The 19,507-nt window shown below is 41.9% G+C and overlaps 1 protein-coding gene across 1 annotated transcript in view; it reads right to left on the minus strand.

Moving 5' to 3' along the window:
* Positions 1-1,684: 1,684 nt before the first annotated feature.
* The window catches only part of LOC309555474 (uncharacterized protein), a 128,603-nt gene continuing 110,780 nt past the window's right edge, over positions 1,685-19,507 (minus strand). Inside the window, exon 11 of the mRNA XM_082257501.1 lies at positions 1,685-2,180. Within this exon, the coding sequence (XP_082113627.1) occupies positions 2,004-2,180 (177 nt within the window). The 3' untranslated portion in view covers positions 1,685-2,003. The remainder of the gene's footprint in view (positions 2,181-19,507) is intronic.

The following is a 19,507-nucleotide window of genomic DNA, read 5'->3' on the forward strand; positions in this document are numbered from 1 at the left end:
AATTTTGGTCTATTAAAGATACAATGGCAAGCATTTTGTTATATGTGATTATTGGTGAAAAAATACCAATTAATGCTGCCAGAAATCCAGTGCTGCCCTGTGTATTCTGCAGTGTTATCCTGAGTATTATCAGCCCTACCAAGTACACCTCTGTGAACTCTTCTCTTCTCCCCCCTCCATCTCTTCTCTCCCTTCACTTGCTGGTTTCGCAGACTTTGCTGGGGCACCAGGAGCTATTGACTCCCAGCACTATGAATCAAAGCCAGTAATGGGGGAGCGGGGGGCCGGGAAGTGGCTCCCTGTGGGGGCACTGGACAGGGAGGAGGCGCCAGCAGTCCCTCTGTGCAATTCCATTGTATTGGAATTGTATTGTACAATTTTTCATTAGATTTACCAAAAACCATATAATAGAAGGTCAAAACTAAACAACACTTTCAATTGTATCGTATAAGGCAGGCCTTTGTACTACATAGTTGAAGGTAAATCTAAAGAAAATTGTACATAAAATTGTAAGAAAATTGTATAATGTATGGCCAGCCTTAAGCTACACTTACCTTCATGGCAGCCCGTGCCTTGAAATGCTGCTGCTTCACTACTTCCCAGCTAGTGTAGGTATTCAACAAGTGGCGGCTGGTGCTCCATGGGCTGGGGGGGCAGCAGACGGACCACACCAGCTCCAGCCCGCAAATCTAACCCCCCCCCAGTCGCAGGCTCACTCACCCTGGTCAGGCAGCAGCAGTGGCAGCTTTCCTTGCGTCTCCTCCCTCCTCCTTGGCCAATAGCATGGCTTCTCGTTTTGGCCAATTGAGAAACGGGTCTCAGGACCCGCTTCCTGACTGGCCAGGAGGAGACTCAGTGTGGCAATAGCGAATATTGTCACACAACTGGGTGGAATCAGGGCGCAGTGCTCTGTGCCCCGGGCCCACCCTTTTTTGAAGCCTATTAGAGCCTCTGGCTCTAATCACGTGCTTAAAAAAAAAAAAAAACCCCATTGGAATCTATGCGTCCAGCGCCCTGCATGTAGATTAGGGGGCCAGACACATGAATAGGGGGGGCGGCCACTGTATGGACGGGCCGCCACTGTATTCAACCCTTCCAAATGCGTTGAACACCTGCTCCTTCCACTGCACGCAGTTGTTCCTCCCGCCGGTTTGTATATCCCATAGTAAAGAGCAGTTATTCACACACCAGGGAGGGTGTGAGTATCTGCAACTGAAGAGCAATGAAGCAGTGATGTTCCAGACCCTGTCCACTGGAAAGGCAAGTATATGTGTGCTTCTTTCCATTTGCTGGGCTTTTTTTTTTTTTTTTTTTTTATCAGTGACCCTGTGGTGATTGGATCACTTTAAGGTATAATGAAAAAACAAAAAATCTAATGGGCCATACACACTTAAGATTTTCTGAAGACTTTTTCCTTTAGACTTACCAAAACCATATAATATGAGGTCAAACCTAAACACTTTCAATTTGTATGCAATCTGGCAGGCCCTTGCATTACATAGAAAAGGTAAATCTGAAGGAAATCTAACCACAAAAGTTGGATAGTGTGTATCCAGCTTAACATAGCAGCTTTAAATACAAAAATCGAATATAACAAACAAAAAAAAAAACGTCCCTATTTCCAATTCATTCATAGGATTGGTAAAGCAAAGGCCCTTCTCTCATCCCCTCCTCGGTAGTGAGTTCTTTACTAAAAGGATGATCCAGGGGCCATGCTTGGTGAGCAAAACCCAAGGGGGCAGGTGGGATACACACAAGTCATCCCACAATCCTGCACAAGCTCTTTAGTGTCATCAGCGCTGTAAAAACGCCATATGAGCTGGTATCAGAATAACAAAGGATGGAAACACTCATCTTGCTGGGGGTATATAATTATACATGTCAGGTATGTCAGCCTAATAGTGTTTTAAAACATGATAAGTAAAAAAAAAAAACAAAAAAAAAAAAAAGGTGTGAACCCAGTGAAACAGAACACAGGAGTTCATCATACAGAAGAATAGATTTTAGGAGGTTTGCGCATCTCTAGCTGAAACGCCATGTAGGATACTAGAAAGCTGCTGCCAGGCTTGTTTCCCAGAAGATTCATCCAGATCTCTGTGGAGCTTCAGGCTATTGAAATCGGAGCACAAGCTGTCCACATGACCCTGCATGCGGCGGATTTCATCGTTTTTCTCTGCAATCTAGGAAGAATGAAGACATTTGTTGTTTAATGCACAGAATTACTAACATGCTGTACCATTGTGTGATGTGGGTAGGGTGGTTTATTAATGGACACAGAGAGGATGGCAGTAGTGTAGAATTGTGTATGGATGAGTGACTTGTGATCTTGAAGCACATAAAATGTGACAGCTTTATGTCCAGATTTGGCTGAAGTCACTGTCACATACAGTATTTAATGCATTCCCCAACACTTACATTTTTTTGTGATAAACCTAGGCTTGATGTGTGTCAGCCCTATGTTATTTTGATGTTTCATTCCCTCGCATGTTTTAAACATTATAATTATGTGTTAAAAACATAAAAATGTTGGCCTGATTAAAAAACAGAATATTATTTTAAATACAGAGAGTATCTGAAACCAATTATACCACCAGTTAGATCGTTACCCTTTATTCCTGGCAATGTAGAAAAGGGAAATGTGGAAACCTGTTATCTGTCTACTGCTCCACCACACCATGCTAACTGCCAGCACAAGTAAACTTGGATTAAAACAGTCATGAATATATATATAGACATTATGGGTATTAGGCTTCCTCTATTTTTTATATCAACCATAGAACCCCAAGAGACAGACACTCTTTCCTCTACCTGGCACATCTTTCATAGACCTCTAAGAGACAAACATGGCTTCCTCTACTTAAGGCATTTTCCATAGACCACTAGGAGACAGCTTCAGGCACTTGGTGCATTTGCCATATACTGTACCTCTAAGAGACAGACACAGCTTCAGCTACAAGGTACATTTGCCATAGACCCCTAAGGGACAGACACAGCTTCTTCAGCTACAAGATACATTTGCCATAGACCTCTAAGAGACAGACACAGTTTCAACTACTTGTTGTATTGTTTCTACTATAGACCTCCAAACATGGGCGTAGGAACCGGGGGGGACGGGGGGGACACATCCCCCCCAGGAAATAATGTGGGGGGGACATGTATGGTGAAATCCCCCCCAGTCGAGTTAATGGTGGAACTATCAGGGTCAGACTCAGACAAGCAGCAGTCGCGCTGTACTGTACTGTGCCTGTAACTGCAGTCCTCCCCGATCGTTGTGCAGAGCAGCGGCGGCGGCGCCTCCAAAAGACAAACACGCTTTCCGCTACTTGGTGCATCTGCCTCTATGAAACTGACATTCACTACATGCAGATCAAGCTCCATCAAGAAACGTTCTTTCATCAAATACTTTAGACACTAAATTGTTAGTCCCAACCAGACTCACCTCTCACAATTGTAGTGCTACTCCCATTGGAGCTGCTGGAATATTGTCCAGGTATTCCCCAAAGGATTTGGCTCACAGCCAGACACACAAGCCCAGTCACACATTTCTTTAATGACCAGTCTAGGGGTGTTACTTTTGTTGTTCTATTATTGGAGAACTTGACTAGGGATGAGGGATTTTGAGTGGGATACTCTAAAAACAGGACCTATGTACAATTTGAGGACTAAGTATTCTTTCTGGAAAAATTTACAGTAAATTCTGTGCTTGCAACAAACAGTGGACTTAGCTTTGAGGTAGTAGCAGTAGTAGTTAAAAGCAAACTCTTTTCTTTAGAGCAACAAGAGCAGAGTCCCTTTATAGAGGGAATTATACCACCAGTTAGATTGTTACCCTTTATTCCTGGCAATGTAGAAAAGGGAAATGTGGAAACCTGTTATCTGTCTACTGCTCCACCACTTCATGCTAACTGCCAGCACAGGTAAACTTGGATTAAAACAGTCATGAATATATATAGACATTATGGGTATTAGGCTTCCTCTATTTTTTATATCAACCATAGAACCCCAAGAGACAGACACTCTTTCCTCTACCTGGCACATCTTTCATAGACCTCTAAGAGACAAACATGGCTTCCTCTACTTAAGGCATTTTCCATAGACCACTAGGAGACAGCTTCAGGCACTTGGTGCATCTGCCATATACTGTACCTCTAAGAGACAGACACAGCTTCAGCTACAAGGGATTTTGAGTGGGATACTCTAAAAACAGGACCTATGTGCAATTTGAGGACTAAGTATTCTTTCTGGAAAATTTACAGTAAATTCTGTGCTTGCAACAAACAGTGGACTTAGCTTTGAGGTAGTAGCAGTAGTAGTTAAAAGCAAACTCTTTTCTTTAGAGCAACAAGAGCAGAGTCCCTTTATAGAGGATTGGGTTGACTAAGCTCTTCAGAACACCAGCTGATGTCTCCTTTAGCAGACCCACAGCTGCCTCTCTCTAGCACCAGAGGGGTGGCAGCAGTCCAAAAGTCTCTAAGATCTCTTAGAACCTTCTGTATTCACACAATGCCCAAGGGCTGCCTCTTTCCAGCTTCCAAGGGATGCCTATGTCTAGTGATACCAGAACAGATCTTCGGCAGACTGCCCCTCAGTCAGCTCCCTGTGGTCTCAACTTCCAGGCCCTCAAGTCACCTATCTGAGGCCTCTCCACAGCAAATACATGGCAGCATTGCCCTGGAGGGCAGCGAGCCCTCCAGGCTGGAATGATCCTCTCTAGGAAAAGACCCAGAGCCCAGTGTACACAAAGAATATATACAGTCTTCCAGCATGCCATCAGGGCCCAGCTCCCTGAGATTGGCCAGGACTGTATAAATATTCATGCTGCCATCTGCATAGCTCCACACCTGTGATCCAGAAGGCTATCACAACTTTTCTGGACAGCAAAGTGAGTAAACAGACTAGCAGCACCTGAGAACAATGAGTCGACTTAACTAGCCAAATGCAGCTGCACTGAGTACAGTGAGCAACTAAATTTACCTAACACAAAGATTACAGCCACACTGGATAGAACGTGACAAGCTAAATGTGCCTATCAAAAAACAAAGCTCCACAAACACAGTGAGCCAACACTAAAGCCTATTACACACTAGTAGTTTTCTTTTCGCTTAACCCAGCGGGCTGAACAAAAAAAAAAATTAAGCTCTAAGGAGAAGCCACTGTACTAACAATCCGCTGTTAGTAGAGCAATTTCCCCCCCCCTGCTGAACTATTGTGTTCTGAGAAGGGAGGGCATGCCCCCTCCCCCGCCAAGATACACGGGTGCCGATCGTCAAACCTATTTGGTCATGCCTGTTTGACAGAAGCTGGTGGAACGGCTGGCTTCAGTCAGACCAGCTTCCATGCACACGGGCCAAATGTCGGCTAGTTTCTATTGAACCTGCCGATGCTGCCTGATATTCGGCCTGTGTGTAAGGCCCTTATCTTTATCTATTTAATCTTAGCACCTATCTAGGAGGGAGCTACAGGCACATGCTGAGTCATTATTGTAATGCTAATAAAAAGAAGGTATGTCAGCGCTTTAAAATGTGAAAACAAATACAGCTGCTAGCAAAAAAAGTGTAAAATATACATACACCAAATTAATATAAATATATTCAAATAAAAAATTACACTGTGTAAAAAATTAATTCATGTGCAGGTTCGATAAAGTGTCCTAGCCCTGAGATGATAAGCAATAAAAATACACAGTAAGAAAGTCTAAAAAATTAATTAATGTGCAGGTTCGAGAAAGTGTCCCAGTGCTGAGAAGATAAGCAGTAATCACTCGTGAATGTTATTCTCCACCGTATAGATAAAATTTGCACTCAACAGAGCTATATGCTGTCTAAATTAAAGGAAAGCAATAGCCTATATATCTGTTGGTCTCTTAGTTATGGAAAACCTTGAAGATCGAAACAACCACTGCAGGAGTCCTCCTCCAAATGAATGAACGTCTCAACATGCCACATATATGAATCCAAATGAAAAGGAAAGGGTCATAGTGCAGTATGGATGTAAAATAAAATTTTATAAAAACAATGCCAATACAGATAAAACACTGACCAATGTAAACAAGCAAAATCTGATGATATAATACAAAGAGCAGGCATGAACTAATCACTCACATCAAGAGCCATCACTTCAAAAAGTAAGAGTGGTGGCTGGACCTCAGGCATGTATTGGTAGCTCTACGGCCGTTTCACGTCACACACGCCATCAGGAGTTTTTATTGTAATGCTGTCCAGCACGAAAAAAGCAACCAATACTCTTGGCTAGCGATTATCAGATGTTACTGCTGTGCTAGAGGGGATGATGAGTGCCTCTGATACTCATCTTACAGAAGATTGTGGCCTATTAAAAAAAATCACGATGCTAGTGGGTCGGGGACAAAGGTGATGGACTGAAAGCACTGTGCATGTCTCTCTGCAAGCATCCTAGAAAAATAGGTTGAGCATTTCAACAGTTGCTCATTTGTCATCTTGAAAAAGGCAACAGTGTCTCGAAAATGCTTGTGGTTTGTGTCCATGTGTTAAATGTGCTATTGTTGCAACTAAGACCTTAGAAAAGTTTTCTGTTTCAATAGGTTTATTGAAAGGTTTTTCAAAAAAGGACACAAATTGTAGGCAAAGATTGACATCAAAAGGTAAGGCCCACAACGCTGGTGGAACATTTCAGAACATCAATAACAAAAATAAAGAGATCCAACTAGTATCTCAGTAAAGTTTGAGGCCTTTGCCTATCAGTGTGCTGGTCATTTTTGTATTTTGGAATTGCAGCCTGCAGGTATCACTATTGACCATGCATCCTCTTGAAGGCATATGGAGGTATGGTGCAGGATGGATTTTTGCTCATTTGGGTCATGCAAGAAGCATCAGATGTCTCCAAGCTTGTTTTTGGGCAGATATCAGTTCAAGGATGACCAACCTAATATTGATTTGTAAGTTTTGGTGTGACTATGTTAGTGTTACTAGTCTGATGTCCCATCTTTAACTTTATTTTAAATATATGTATGTATGTATATATATATATATATATATATATATATATTTATTGATTCACCTCCAAGAGGCAGTCTTTATATATTGGCAGTACAATCAGCAACCTGCTAAATTATATCAATTATTCACAAGGACAATCTTAGAAAACTGACAGAACTGAACTGAAAAGAGAATACAAATTAACCACCATTATGCATCACTACCAGCAGGAAACAGAGCCTGTATATGTAATGTACAGTGCCCCCATGTGCATATATATTTACAGACTATTGATACAAACATAAAAGAAAGCCACATATGCAATCACCTCACATCAGTATTTTACATTAAATTGATATTATTCTTGGAGTAATTTTCTTTCAATTGTGCCAAACACCTATTTGCTGTATTTTCCAATACAATCAGAACATACATTGGAAAACCTTAGAAAAGGAACATTTATGTTTTCATGTAATCAATTTTCCATGTTCTAAAGAAGAAAAAAATAAAACAATTTGTTCTATTGTACCATACATAACACTAAAAAAAAAAAAAATCAACAATTATAAAAAATGCTTCAAGTTTTCTTAGACCCTATTGGGATATTAGAAACCTAGAGAAAAATAAGGGAGGGATTGAAAATTGCGTGGACATCATAATCAGGGCCGCTGATAGGGGGGGGACCACCAGCCCTCTTGTAGGGGGCCCTAGCACACAGGGGGGCCCACACAGAGAGGGGAATTAGTGATGGACAACAAATACAGAAATCTTCCTCCAGCACCTGAATCTGATCTGTCCCTCTCCCTGCTATCAGCTTGTATCTGTTGAGAAAGAGACAGTTGTCCCTCACTAATCCCCCTCCCTTGTGTAGGCCCCCCTCCCAGCACTTATCTCTGCTCAGGAGTTTATTTGTAAATTGTAACTTTGTTTCTCTCTCTCTGTTTCTCTGATCACTGAGCTCCAACTGCCCAGCCTGTATATTTTTCTCATCCCATCTTCTTTTTTATTTAACATTATGTTTTTAGATTTAGCAGGAATTATGCGAGTTATGTTATATGTGTGTCTGATAATAGTGATTTTGTTGTAATTTTAGCTAAATATATCTTTAATATTTTCTTGAGGGGGCCCTGCCAGGTAGTCTGTACAGGGCCCCCGCGATATCTAACAGCAGCCCTGATCACAATACACATTGTTTACAATATACCCAATATACATGTGAATTAAAAAAATGGTTGAGAAAGTCAGAGAGAGACAGATAAACAAACGATTCAGTATGAGATACTTCCCCCCCCCCCCCCCCAGTTCTTCATAAACACATTAAAGGCATAATCTTTACAGGATACATCTGCTGCTGGAGTCTGTTCCAATATAAATTCACTCAATTTGTTGTAGTGCCCTATTAGTTACTGTGTATAGGAGATTATTCTAAAAAAATGTTTTTGCATGCATAGCAATACATGGAATTGTAACATGGCCCTTTACAAATAGTGGCACAACCCATATAAGTGTGATACAACTGTATATCAATCTGACCATTTGTGAAGAGAAAGTGATCACCTCCGGTCAGCACAGGCTGCTGGGATATTAGCTGGAAAATTCTGGTCCTCTCTGTTGATTAAATTTGCCACACACAAAGGGATGTCATCATTCAGAGCCAAGCAGAAGGACCCACACATAATCTTATGTTCACTTACTATTCCGCTGCTTGACCCCCCCCCCCCCCCTCCTCCCCATTAGTGTATATTAGGTAGCCCCAAGGCATTTCTAATTATCTCTGCATTATCAGAAGAACAGGAGATTGAAGAATTCCAACCTGGCTGACTGCTTGCACTGCAGATATTAGTATCCTGTGTTTGATACATAAAGCACTAGTAACATGCATACTCGCAATACGTTAGTGATGGTGACTTCAAAGTGAATCTGTCACTGTGCCCATTTCAGAGAAATGCTACATATTCTCTTGATTAAGCACAAGATGTATGTGTGAAACGCGTCTACGAGACTTCATGTTGGTGTCTTTGGTGTCATCACTTGCAACTTTTTGGAAATAAAGAAACCTATTGGAATCCCTGGATGTGCGGCTATTTCTTTTTATACATATTCTCTTGACGGCCAATCCACTAAACATACCTTCTTCTTGGTCCCCAGTCATGATTTTCTTCTGTCAGAACTCTGAATCTATACCCCTTGTAAGCTCTGTGACAGTGTTAACTACATGCTTAGTGAAAGGGGTGATGGTATGGTCCAGAATGGAGCAAAGGAGGAGTACAACAAAGGTGAGTGTTAGTAGAGTTGGGGGGGGGGGGGATTATTAAGAGAACTAGTCACTTTTCTCTTATTGGGAGAAATGAGTTTCCATTTTAAAGTAAACTTTACCAAACTAAATCATGGAGGCTATCATTCAAAATAATACAATGTGCAAAATAAAATAAAATAAAATCATTAAATGTGAATAGATTAATACCAAACACTCCAAATATGAAAATATCATGTGCATAATATGACATAAAGTGTAACATCACTATCACTAAATCAAACAGAGCAAGTCCATGAATCAGTCCAATCCACTGCAATCAGTGAGGAAATGTGTGTCTGCAGAAAAAAAACACCACTTTTATTCCCATTTGGGCATTTTCTCACCATAAAACATGACCCTCATCACAAAGGTCACATATGGGCATATTTTACATAGTCACAGATTATACAAAGGTTATTGTATAAAACGATTCATATGAAGGATATGGGTTCTCAGAAGGTAGGGTATGCTCTGAAATGCAGATTTTAAAGGTAGCAACTGTGTGAAATGTAGATAAAAAGTCAGAGCATAAGTATAAAGGTACAGAGCACCAACAGCAACATCATGGGTATTTGTATGAACAAAAAACTTTAAGACATTGTGAAGTACACTGGAAAACTCCTTATCTTAGATTAGGGTATGCTGTGGGGATTGTATACTGTAAGTATAGGATGGAGAAACATAATGACTGCTCTAGGAGCATCTAGAGGTGCATATATGAAAAATAGAGAAGAAAAGGAGGAAGAGAAGACAGAAGAACTAGAGATAAGATACACTCCAACTAGGCTATGAGATAGTGGTATCCGGGACACCTTCAGCCCACGAGATCAACGTCCAAGTCCAAGTTAGGGAAAATTGCTCGTCTTTTCCAGTTTCCTTGACCAACAGTGGTTGGTCAGTAGCCCATTCCCTTAGGGAAGGCATGGTTGCCGATCTCCAGTGTTTGGGAATCACTACCCTGGCCGCGGCCAGGAAGTGTCGCAATACATCTTTCTTTGCCAATTTGAGAGGTCCAAGAAGCATAGAAAAAGGGCTATTCATTCACACTTGATGATTTAATTTTTTTTTTGCACAAAGTATTTTTTTTTTGTTTTTGATTTTTTTAGTACAACACATCAAGTATTTCACTGGTCACTTTTGCTTGCAGCTTAAAATCTGGTTTGCAGCTGGTGCGCGGAATCATTTATTTGCATTTATGAAGGCTATGATTGTTGATCTCCTTTCAAAAAAAAAAAAATAAAATAAAATAATTGTTTCCTGCTTGTTATGCTGACCCCCTGGCTTCAAAACCTTCGAAACAATCAACCAGAAACAAGCGTGACTGCCAAGCAACCAACATTTGCAGAATGAGAACTCAGCAATGGCTACCTCCATGTTTCTCCCAGGGAGGGTTCTCTTTAAGCTGCTTTAAGAAATTGATCTGAGTAGCCTCTCTGGGGGACTTGTCCAAAGCACTGTTCAGTGAATGTAAATTCTGATCTCATACTATATTACAGTTATTGCTTAGTGAAAATCAAGTGCTATATTGCTGGTTCCTTAAATGTGACATTAAGTAGTGTCCTCTAATAAAGCAGTGAGAATAACAGCAATAAAAATGCTGCAATGCTTTCTGCAAGCAGTGATATCTGGGACAAAGCAGAAGCTTAGAATCCTTAATTTACCCTGAAGGTGTACTATATATTCTGCTAGGCGAACAGTCTTCAAAAAAAAATTAAACCCTTCCTAGAAATTTTACTCACTATGTGAAGGTTATTGCAATACAGTGACTTAAAATAGTGGAGAAAAGAAAAACCAAACAAGAACATGAAAGACAGACGGAGCCCTAAGGCCTAGTGGTAGCCAACCCCCCAGAAGACAGACAGAGGCCTATAGCCGGGTGGCAGCCAACCCCCCTTTTCATTGTACTGCAGCTGCCATGAATAGGATTGAGGGGAAACAAGAAATTCAGGTTTACAGACCACACGCTTTCTGTGCTCTGTTTGGCTGGACCCCCAGGCACTGCAACGACATCTGTAACCTGAATTTAACTTCTACTCTACAAAGCCAGTATCTGCCAGAAGACCAACAGACACAAAGATCATTAAATCTACTTTGAGATCATGAGCTATAAAGAGAACATAATGCAATCCTAAAGGAAATATTTTTTTTCTTTTTTATTGTTTCAGGCATTTTTAGACGAGCCAACAATTTTTTGCAGTGTCTACATACTATACATTCACATCAGTCCCTGCTCTCAAGGAGCTTACAATCTAGCCATCCACTGATCGAAATGTATCTGGTTCAGCAGGATCTGGACTAGTTTCAGCATATAGAAGTGGAAGAAACATGTTGAAAAACTTTGCTGTAATAGCAGCTGCAGCCACTGATCAGTGATTTCTTAAAGCAGCAGGTGTCCTGGTGGAGGGAAAAGTCCTTCATCCACCTCATTTGTGGATGGAGGAGTCTGTTTCAGACCTCTGGCTGAACAAAAAAAAACAAAAACAAATCGTATATGGCCAACTTAAAGCTGTAGTAAACACTTGTATAAAAAAAAAACAAAAAAAAAAAAAAAAAAAAACTTGTCTCTGCAATTGAGGGCATATTGTGCTAGTATGTATCACATACTAGCACTTTATGAAAGCCTTACCTTAAAACATAGCCTTTGAGTATGCCATACCTTCAGACCGCATGTGCTAGTGACGTCACTGGCTGCAGAAACAGTGAATATCCTTTAACCACTTAAGCCCCGGAGGATTTGGCTGCTCAAAGACCAGGCCCCTTTTTTCAACTTGGCACTGCATGACTTTAACTGACAATTGCACGGTCATGCAATGCTGTACCCAAACGAAATTTACGTCCTTTTTTTCCCACAATCAGAGCTTTCTTTTGGTGGTATTTGATCACCTCTGCGCTTTCTATTTTTTGCGATATTAATAAGAAAAGAGCGAACATTTTGAGAAAAATTACATTTTCAACTTTGTTTTTTACAAAATATCCAATATACTCAATTTATGTCATATATTTTGGCCAAAATGTATTTAGCTACATGTCTTTGACAAAAAAATATCAATGAGCGTATTTTTATTGGTTTGCGCAAAAGTTATAGCGTCTACAAACTATGGTGTAAATACTGGAATTTACACAACTTTAATTTCTGACTGCCTATCTCATTTCATAAAGTGCTAAAATGGCAGGGCAGTACAACCCCCCCAACCCCAAATTACCACTTTTTGGAAAGTAGACATCCTAAGGAATGTCCTGAGAGGCATGTTGAGCTCATTGAATATTTTTTTTTGTCACAGGTGTTTGAAAAATGACTAAAAAAAAAAAATATTGTTTTTTTTTTTTACACAAAGTTGTCAATGAAATGATATATTGCTCACGCATGCCATGGGTATATGTGTAATTACACCCCAAAATATATTCTGTTGCTTCTCCTGACTACAGGGATACCACATATGTGAGACTTTTTGGGACCCTAGCTGTGTACGGGACCCGGAAAACCAATCACCACCTTCAGAATTTCAATGGGCGTACATTTTTCATTGCATTTTCTCACTACCTATCACAGTTTAGGAGGTCCTGAAATGTCAAGATACCACAAAACCCCCCCAAATGACCCCATTTTGGAAAGTAGACACCCCTAGCTGTTTACTGAGAGGCATGGTTAATCCATGGAATATTTTATATTTTGCCACAAGTTTTGGGAAAATTACATTTTTATTTTTAACACAAAGTTGTCACTAAAAGATACATTTCTCACACATGACATGGGTATATGTGGAATGACACCCCAAAATACATTCTGCTGCTTCTCCTGAGTACAGGAATACCACATGTGTGAGACTTTTTGGGAGCCTAGCTGTGTACGGGACCCTGAAAACCAATCACCGCTTCAGGTTTTCTAATGGCATACATTTTTTGATTTTACTCCTCACTACCTATCACAGTTTCAGAGGCCCTGAAATTTCAAGATAGCACAACCCCCCCCCCCCCCCCGCAAATGACCCCATTTTGGAAAGTAGAAACCCCAAGCTATTTGCTGAGAGGCATGGCGAGTCCATGGAATATTTTATATTTTGCCACAAGTTTTGGGAAAATTACATTTTTTATTTTTAGTATTCAATAGTTTTTTATTGATTTTAAACAACATATTGCAGTAATACAGCATAAATAGAAAATGTAGAAAACATAGGCAAGAGAAAAGGGGTTGGCCTGCGAAAAGGCACTCCATACCCGGACAATACATAACAAAATATGGCTCCAGACAGTATTAGCAACCAGGCAGACAGTGATAAAAATAAACAGTAAAATACATTAAATCGCAACAGCCGTAGTCCCCTCCACAGGAGACACATCAAGAGTCCAGAAGACTCACCAAACTCCAATAAGATATCAGCCAGCAGAGGGCTCCCCCCCCCCAGACACCCCCAATGGGCACAAACTGTGTCCACGAAAGGGTGAAGCCCCCCCCCCAGCCTCCCTTCCCAGAAGGGGAAACCAACCGGCTCCCACCAACGGCCAAATAGTAGAAAGCATCCTTGGCCCCTAGCAGAAAACCCAAACCAGGGTTCCGGAGCCTGAGCCAAGAACACCCTTCCAGCAGCCAGACCCCCAAGAGAGTAAAGAAACGGAAAAGCAGAAGAGCAAAAGGAAAAGGAAGAGAAGAACAGCCCACATCTCTATGGGTAAAAAGAGAATTAACCATACAGGAAAACAGAAAAAAAAGAAAAAAACAGAAAAAAAAGAGTCCAAGAGAAAAATAGACCGAAGACAAAGGCAAATAGCCACCCGTCCCATGCCCCCCCGCACCGGACTCCAATCCACCCAGCCGCAACTACGGAGCCTGTAAGTACTCCACCCACGGGCTCCACACTCTCGTACCAAACTCATCCTGTTTGTGGGTGCGCAACAGGTCAGACAACTCCCCTTCCTTTTCCTTAATAAGAGCTTGAGAATTCTTTTTCATACGCGATGCAATTTGCAACAGGTGCCCTCTGATAGTGGCCTTATGAGCCGCCCAATCAATGACCGGGGAAGTATCGGCCGGATCATTGGAGGCAAAATAATCTTTAATATGTTGTTCAAGCTCAAAGCATACTGTAGGATTACTCAAGAGCGATTCATTCAACCGCCAGGGAGTAGGGTCCCTCCGGACAACCAAGTCGTCACAGGAGGTCCACACCAGGTAGTGGTCCGACCAGGCGACATCCACAATCTTACTACGCTGAAAAAGGTGCGCCGCCCCAGGATGGATGAGCAAATGATCTATCCTGGTGTAGGTCTGATGGGCATGTGAAAAAAACGTGTAATCCTTCGTCGATGGATTCAGCTCACGCCAAAGATCAATCAAGTTGTGATAATGCAGCATTTTAGCCAATTTAGAACCCACTTTGGGGTAGTGTCTAGAAGAGGATGTCGGTTTCGCCGTCTTGTCGAACGCCGAATCAAAGGCAACATTAGAGTTCCCCCCATATAGTACCATGCCCTCCAGCTGGGGAGTAAGCTTATGCAGCAGAGAACGAAAAAAGGGCAGTTGGCCAGTATTGGGGGCGTAATAAGAGATAATAGAGACCGGGGACCCCTCCAGGCACCCCACTACCAATAGGAAACGGCCCTCAGGGTCACCAATCTGGCGTTGAGGAGTGAAGGACACCCTCTTAGAGAAGCAAATCGCCACCCCCCCCCCTGTCTTACCCAGACCATTAGCCAAGTAAAAGGTGGGGTAATGATGGTGCAGAAACGTCGGGTTGTAGTTAGGTGGAAAATGCGTCTCCTGGAGGAGGAGCACATCCGCCTGAATAGATTTGTACTGTTGGAAGGCTTGTCGCCTCTTAACCGGTGAATTCAGACCCCTAACATTATGTGTGACAAATTTGACTGGGACCCTAACTGTGTCTGTCGCCATAGTGCACAGGAGGAAATATCAACGCACTCACCAAACCTCTCGGCCACCAGGGGAAAGAGCTCCACTCGCAGCCCAAACTCAGCTCCCGGGAGTCCGGCGACGGGGGGCAAAAAGACAAGCAAAACAAGAAAGAGAGAGAAAATAGAAAGAGAGACACAGAGGAGAAGAGAAGAATTTCGAGGACCGAGGGGTCCCCTAAGGCACTGTCCACCTAAAGGTAAAAGAAGTATTAGTCAGCTAGATCAAACAGCTAAAATAAAAACTGTAAACCACCAAGGCAATACCCCGGTAAACCACAAATGTGACACTGGGCTAACCCAGGAAATGGTTTGGCCTCGTCCCACCCGCAAAGGGAGTAGCACAAAGTCAAACAGGGCACATGACCACCATCGCCAGCCCTCGCCCGCCCATATAAGATACAACAATCATGAACATAAAAGTAATAACGTCTGTGGGGGTCGGCAACCCAGAGAGCCAGAAACCCCCGGCCCGGAGGAATACAGAACACCCCAAGGCCAGACAGCCTCCAGCCCCGGGACCCCCACCCCCATGGCTAGCAACAGTATATCAGGGATTCCCAGCCGGGAAATCCCCACATGAGATCCCGCCCAAGGATCCAAGATGTAAGAAGGGCTGCAATAAAGGCTTCAGGTTCCTGCGTTTTTGAATTGTAGTAGGTGATATGTCAGCAAATATTTGAATTTTATGGTCGCGGAGCTGCAAGTCGGCAATGTCCCTGGCTCTAGCCATAACCAGCTCCTTCACCTTGTAGTAGTGTGGCTAACACTATTATATCACGTGGGAGACCATCTTCCCTCGGCGCCGTGAGGGTCCTGTGTGCCCTGTCCAATTCTAGCTTGTGAGGGTTAATGTCCGGTATCAGGTGCACTATAAGTTCCTTAGTTATAGCTTCGGTATCAGTAAATGATTCGGGTATACCTCGCACTCTAAAATTGTACCGACGAGAGCGGTTTTCTAGATCTTTATTTTTATTTTTAACACAAAGTTGTCACTAAAATATAAATTGCTCACACATGCCATGGGTATATGTGGAATGACACCCCAAAATACATTCTACTGCTTCTCCTGAGTACAGGGATACTACATGTGTGAGACTTTTTGGGAGCCTAGCTGTGTATGGGACCCCGAAAACCAATCACCACCTTCAGGTTTTCTAATGGCGTAAATTGTGCATTTCACCTCTGCATTACCTGTTACAGTTTCAGAGGCCCTAAAATTTCAAGATAGCACAAAACCCCCCAAAATTACCCCATTTTGCAAAGTAGACACTCCAAGCTATTTGCTGAGAGGCATGGTGAGTCCATAAAATATTTTATATTTTGCCACAAGTTCCGGGAAAATTATTATGTTTTGTTTTTTTACGCAAAGTTGTCACTAAATGATAGATTGCTCACACATACCATGGGTATATGTGAAATGACACCCCAAAATACATTCTGCTGCTTCTCCTGAGTACAGGGATACCCCATGTGTGAGACTTTTTTGCAGTCTAGCCGAGTACAGGACCCTGAAAACCAATCACCACTTTCAGGCTTTCCAAGGGCAATTGTTGATTTCACTCCTGACTACCTATCACAGTTTCGGAGGCCATGAAATGCCAAGACAGCACAACCCCCCCCCCCAAATAACCCCTTTTTCGGAAAGTAGACACCATAAGCTATTTGCAGAGAGGCATGTTGAGTGTTTTGCAGATCTCACTTTTTGTCACAAAGTTTTGGAAATTGAAAAAAAGAGGAAAACAAAATGCATTTTCCTTTTTTTTCTTAATTTTCCAAAATAAATGAGAGCTGCAAAATACTCACCATGCCTCTCAGCATATAGCTTGGAGTGTCTACTTTGCAAAATGGCGTCATTTGGGGGGGGGGGGTTGTGCTATCTTGGCATTTCATGGCCTTCAAAACTGTGATAGGTAGTAACTTTGTGTAAAAAAACAAAATAATAATAATTTTCCCGAAACTTGTGGCAAAATATAAACTATTCCATGGACTCACCATGCCTCTTAGCTAATAGATTGGAGTGTCTACTTTGCAAAATGGGGTAATTTGGGGGAGTTTTGTTCTATCTTGAAATTTCAGGGCCTCTGAAACTGTGACAGGTAGTGCGGAAGTAAAATGCACAATTTAGGCCATTAGAAAACCTGAAGGCGGTGATTGGTTTTCGGGGTTCCATACACAGCTAGGCTCCCAAAAAGTCTCACACGTGTGGTATCCCTGTACTCAGGAGAAGCAGCAGAATGTATTTTGGGGTGTCATTTCACATATACCTATGGCATGCGTGAACAATATATCATTTAGTGACAACTTTGTGTAAAAAAAAAAACAAAAAAAAACAAATTGTCCTTTTCCCCAAATTTAGGGCAAAATATAAAATACTCCATGGACTCAATATGCCTCTCAGCAAATAGATTTGGGTGTCTACTTTTCAAAAGGGGGTCATTTGGGGGGTGTTTGAACTGTCCTGGCATGTTATGCTCAATCTTAGCCACACGTCACCCACTCTTCTAACCACTTGAAAACCAAGCCTTTTCTGTGACTTTTTGTTTACATGAAAAAATATATTTTTTTGACAAGAAAATTACTTTTTACCCCCAAACACATATACATGTGACACTAGACCAACGCTTGCGTGCGCCTTTGTGCGCAAGCACGGAGGGACAGGGGGGCTTGATTTTTAATTTTTTTATTATTTATTTTGCTTTTTTATGTTATTTTGACACCTTTCCTTTAATTTTTTTTTTTTTTTAATAATTTTTATTGTGAATTTAAATATCCCCTATTATAGCAATCTGTAGTGACAGGCATTCTTTTTTTAAAAAATTTGGGGTCTTTTAGACTCTACGTCTCTCCTCTGACCTTAACGCATCTGACCACACCAAAATTGGTGTGATAAAATGCGTTCCCAATTTCCCAATGGCACTGTTTATCTCTGGTGAAATAGAAGTCATGAAATGCCCGTAGCTTCCGGTATCTTAGGCCATAGAGATGATTGGAGCCATTCTCGTCTCCAATCAGCTCTATGGTTAGATAATTGAACCACCGGCTGCACTCTCAGGTTAAACGGTGGGACAGGAGAGCCAGAGAAAAAACGCGGAAGGCGGCGGGAGGGGGAGTCCCCTCCCACTGCTTGTAAAAAGCAGTCTAGCGGCCAATTATCCACTAGGATTGCTTTTACATGTAAGCTGACCGCTGGCTATAAAAAAACGATACCAAGATGATGGCTAAAACTGCAGGCATCATCCTGGTATAACCATTTAAAGTCCAGCAACATACCAGTACATTGCTGGTCCTTGTTTGGCATATAGTGTAGGTGTTTTTTTTTTTTTCATGCAGCCTGTGGGCTGAACGAAAAAAAGAGAACCTAACAGAAATCGCAGGAAAATTGTGTAGTATACACACCATTAACCGCCCCAAACATCCAAACCCACTTCTTAATGGCGGGTATACATGACAATATTCCACGTATACCTAAAGGTATTTTACCTGCAGTGGTGAAATCAACCTACTACAGCGCTGCCATCAGAGGTATCCATATATGCTGAGCGCAAACGCTGTTTGTGTCAGAATATATAAAATCAGTGTGGCAGCCGGTGAGTACCTGCAAGGCAAACAGGTTAACAAAAGAATGAAAAACAAACAAAGTACAGTAAAAGTACAGTAGGAAGAGTAGAAGAACATAAAAATAACTGAGACGACAACTGTTTTTGGCTTTTTAATTTTATATTTCTTTTGGGGTTTTTTTTGTAACTTTTTAAAAAAAATGTGAATTTTTTTTTACACTTTTTTTTCTGAACTGCAACTTTCCAGCGTAGGGTCTCTCAAAATGTCGATAGCCATCAAACATCTTTCAAGACCCTGTGTTAGTGTGCCCTACACTGTGTCGTGCTGTACCCTACACTAAAACTCCACTAGTGTGTGGTAGCGTTTGAAACATTCCCCGATGCAGAGACCAGGTTGGTCAGGACAGGTGGGACAATAATAATGGGTGTCACGCCTAAATCCTCACCTGCTACAGACATCTTCTTTGGGGGTGTCTTTGGGTAGGGGTACTCGGGAGGACATGTGAAAAATGCCTCTCATGCAGCTGGCTCATTGCATCTGGAAGGGGAAGTTGAGCAGGAACACCTCCTGGGTACAGGTAGGCATTGATGATCTCTTCCTGGAATTCTCGGAAGTATCCGGTTCGTCCTGACGCTCTGTATAGTACAAAAGCGTTCAGCATAGCCAATTGAAATAAATAAACAGACACTTTTTTGTACCAGCGTCTGGCTTTATGGGCAACTAAGTACGGTGCCAAAAGCTGGTCGTTAAGATCCACCCCTCCCATATTAAGGTTATAGTTGTGGACACAGAG

The sequence above is a fragment of the Pelophylax lessonae genome (assembly GCF_965119305.1).
Source record: "Pelophylax lessonae genome assembly, chromosome: 5".
In the NCBI taxonomy this organism is placed as follows: Eukaryota; Metazoa; Chordata; class Amphibia; order Anura; family Ranidae; genus Pelophylax; species Pelophylax lessonae.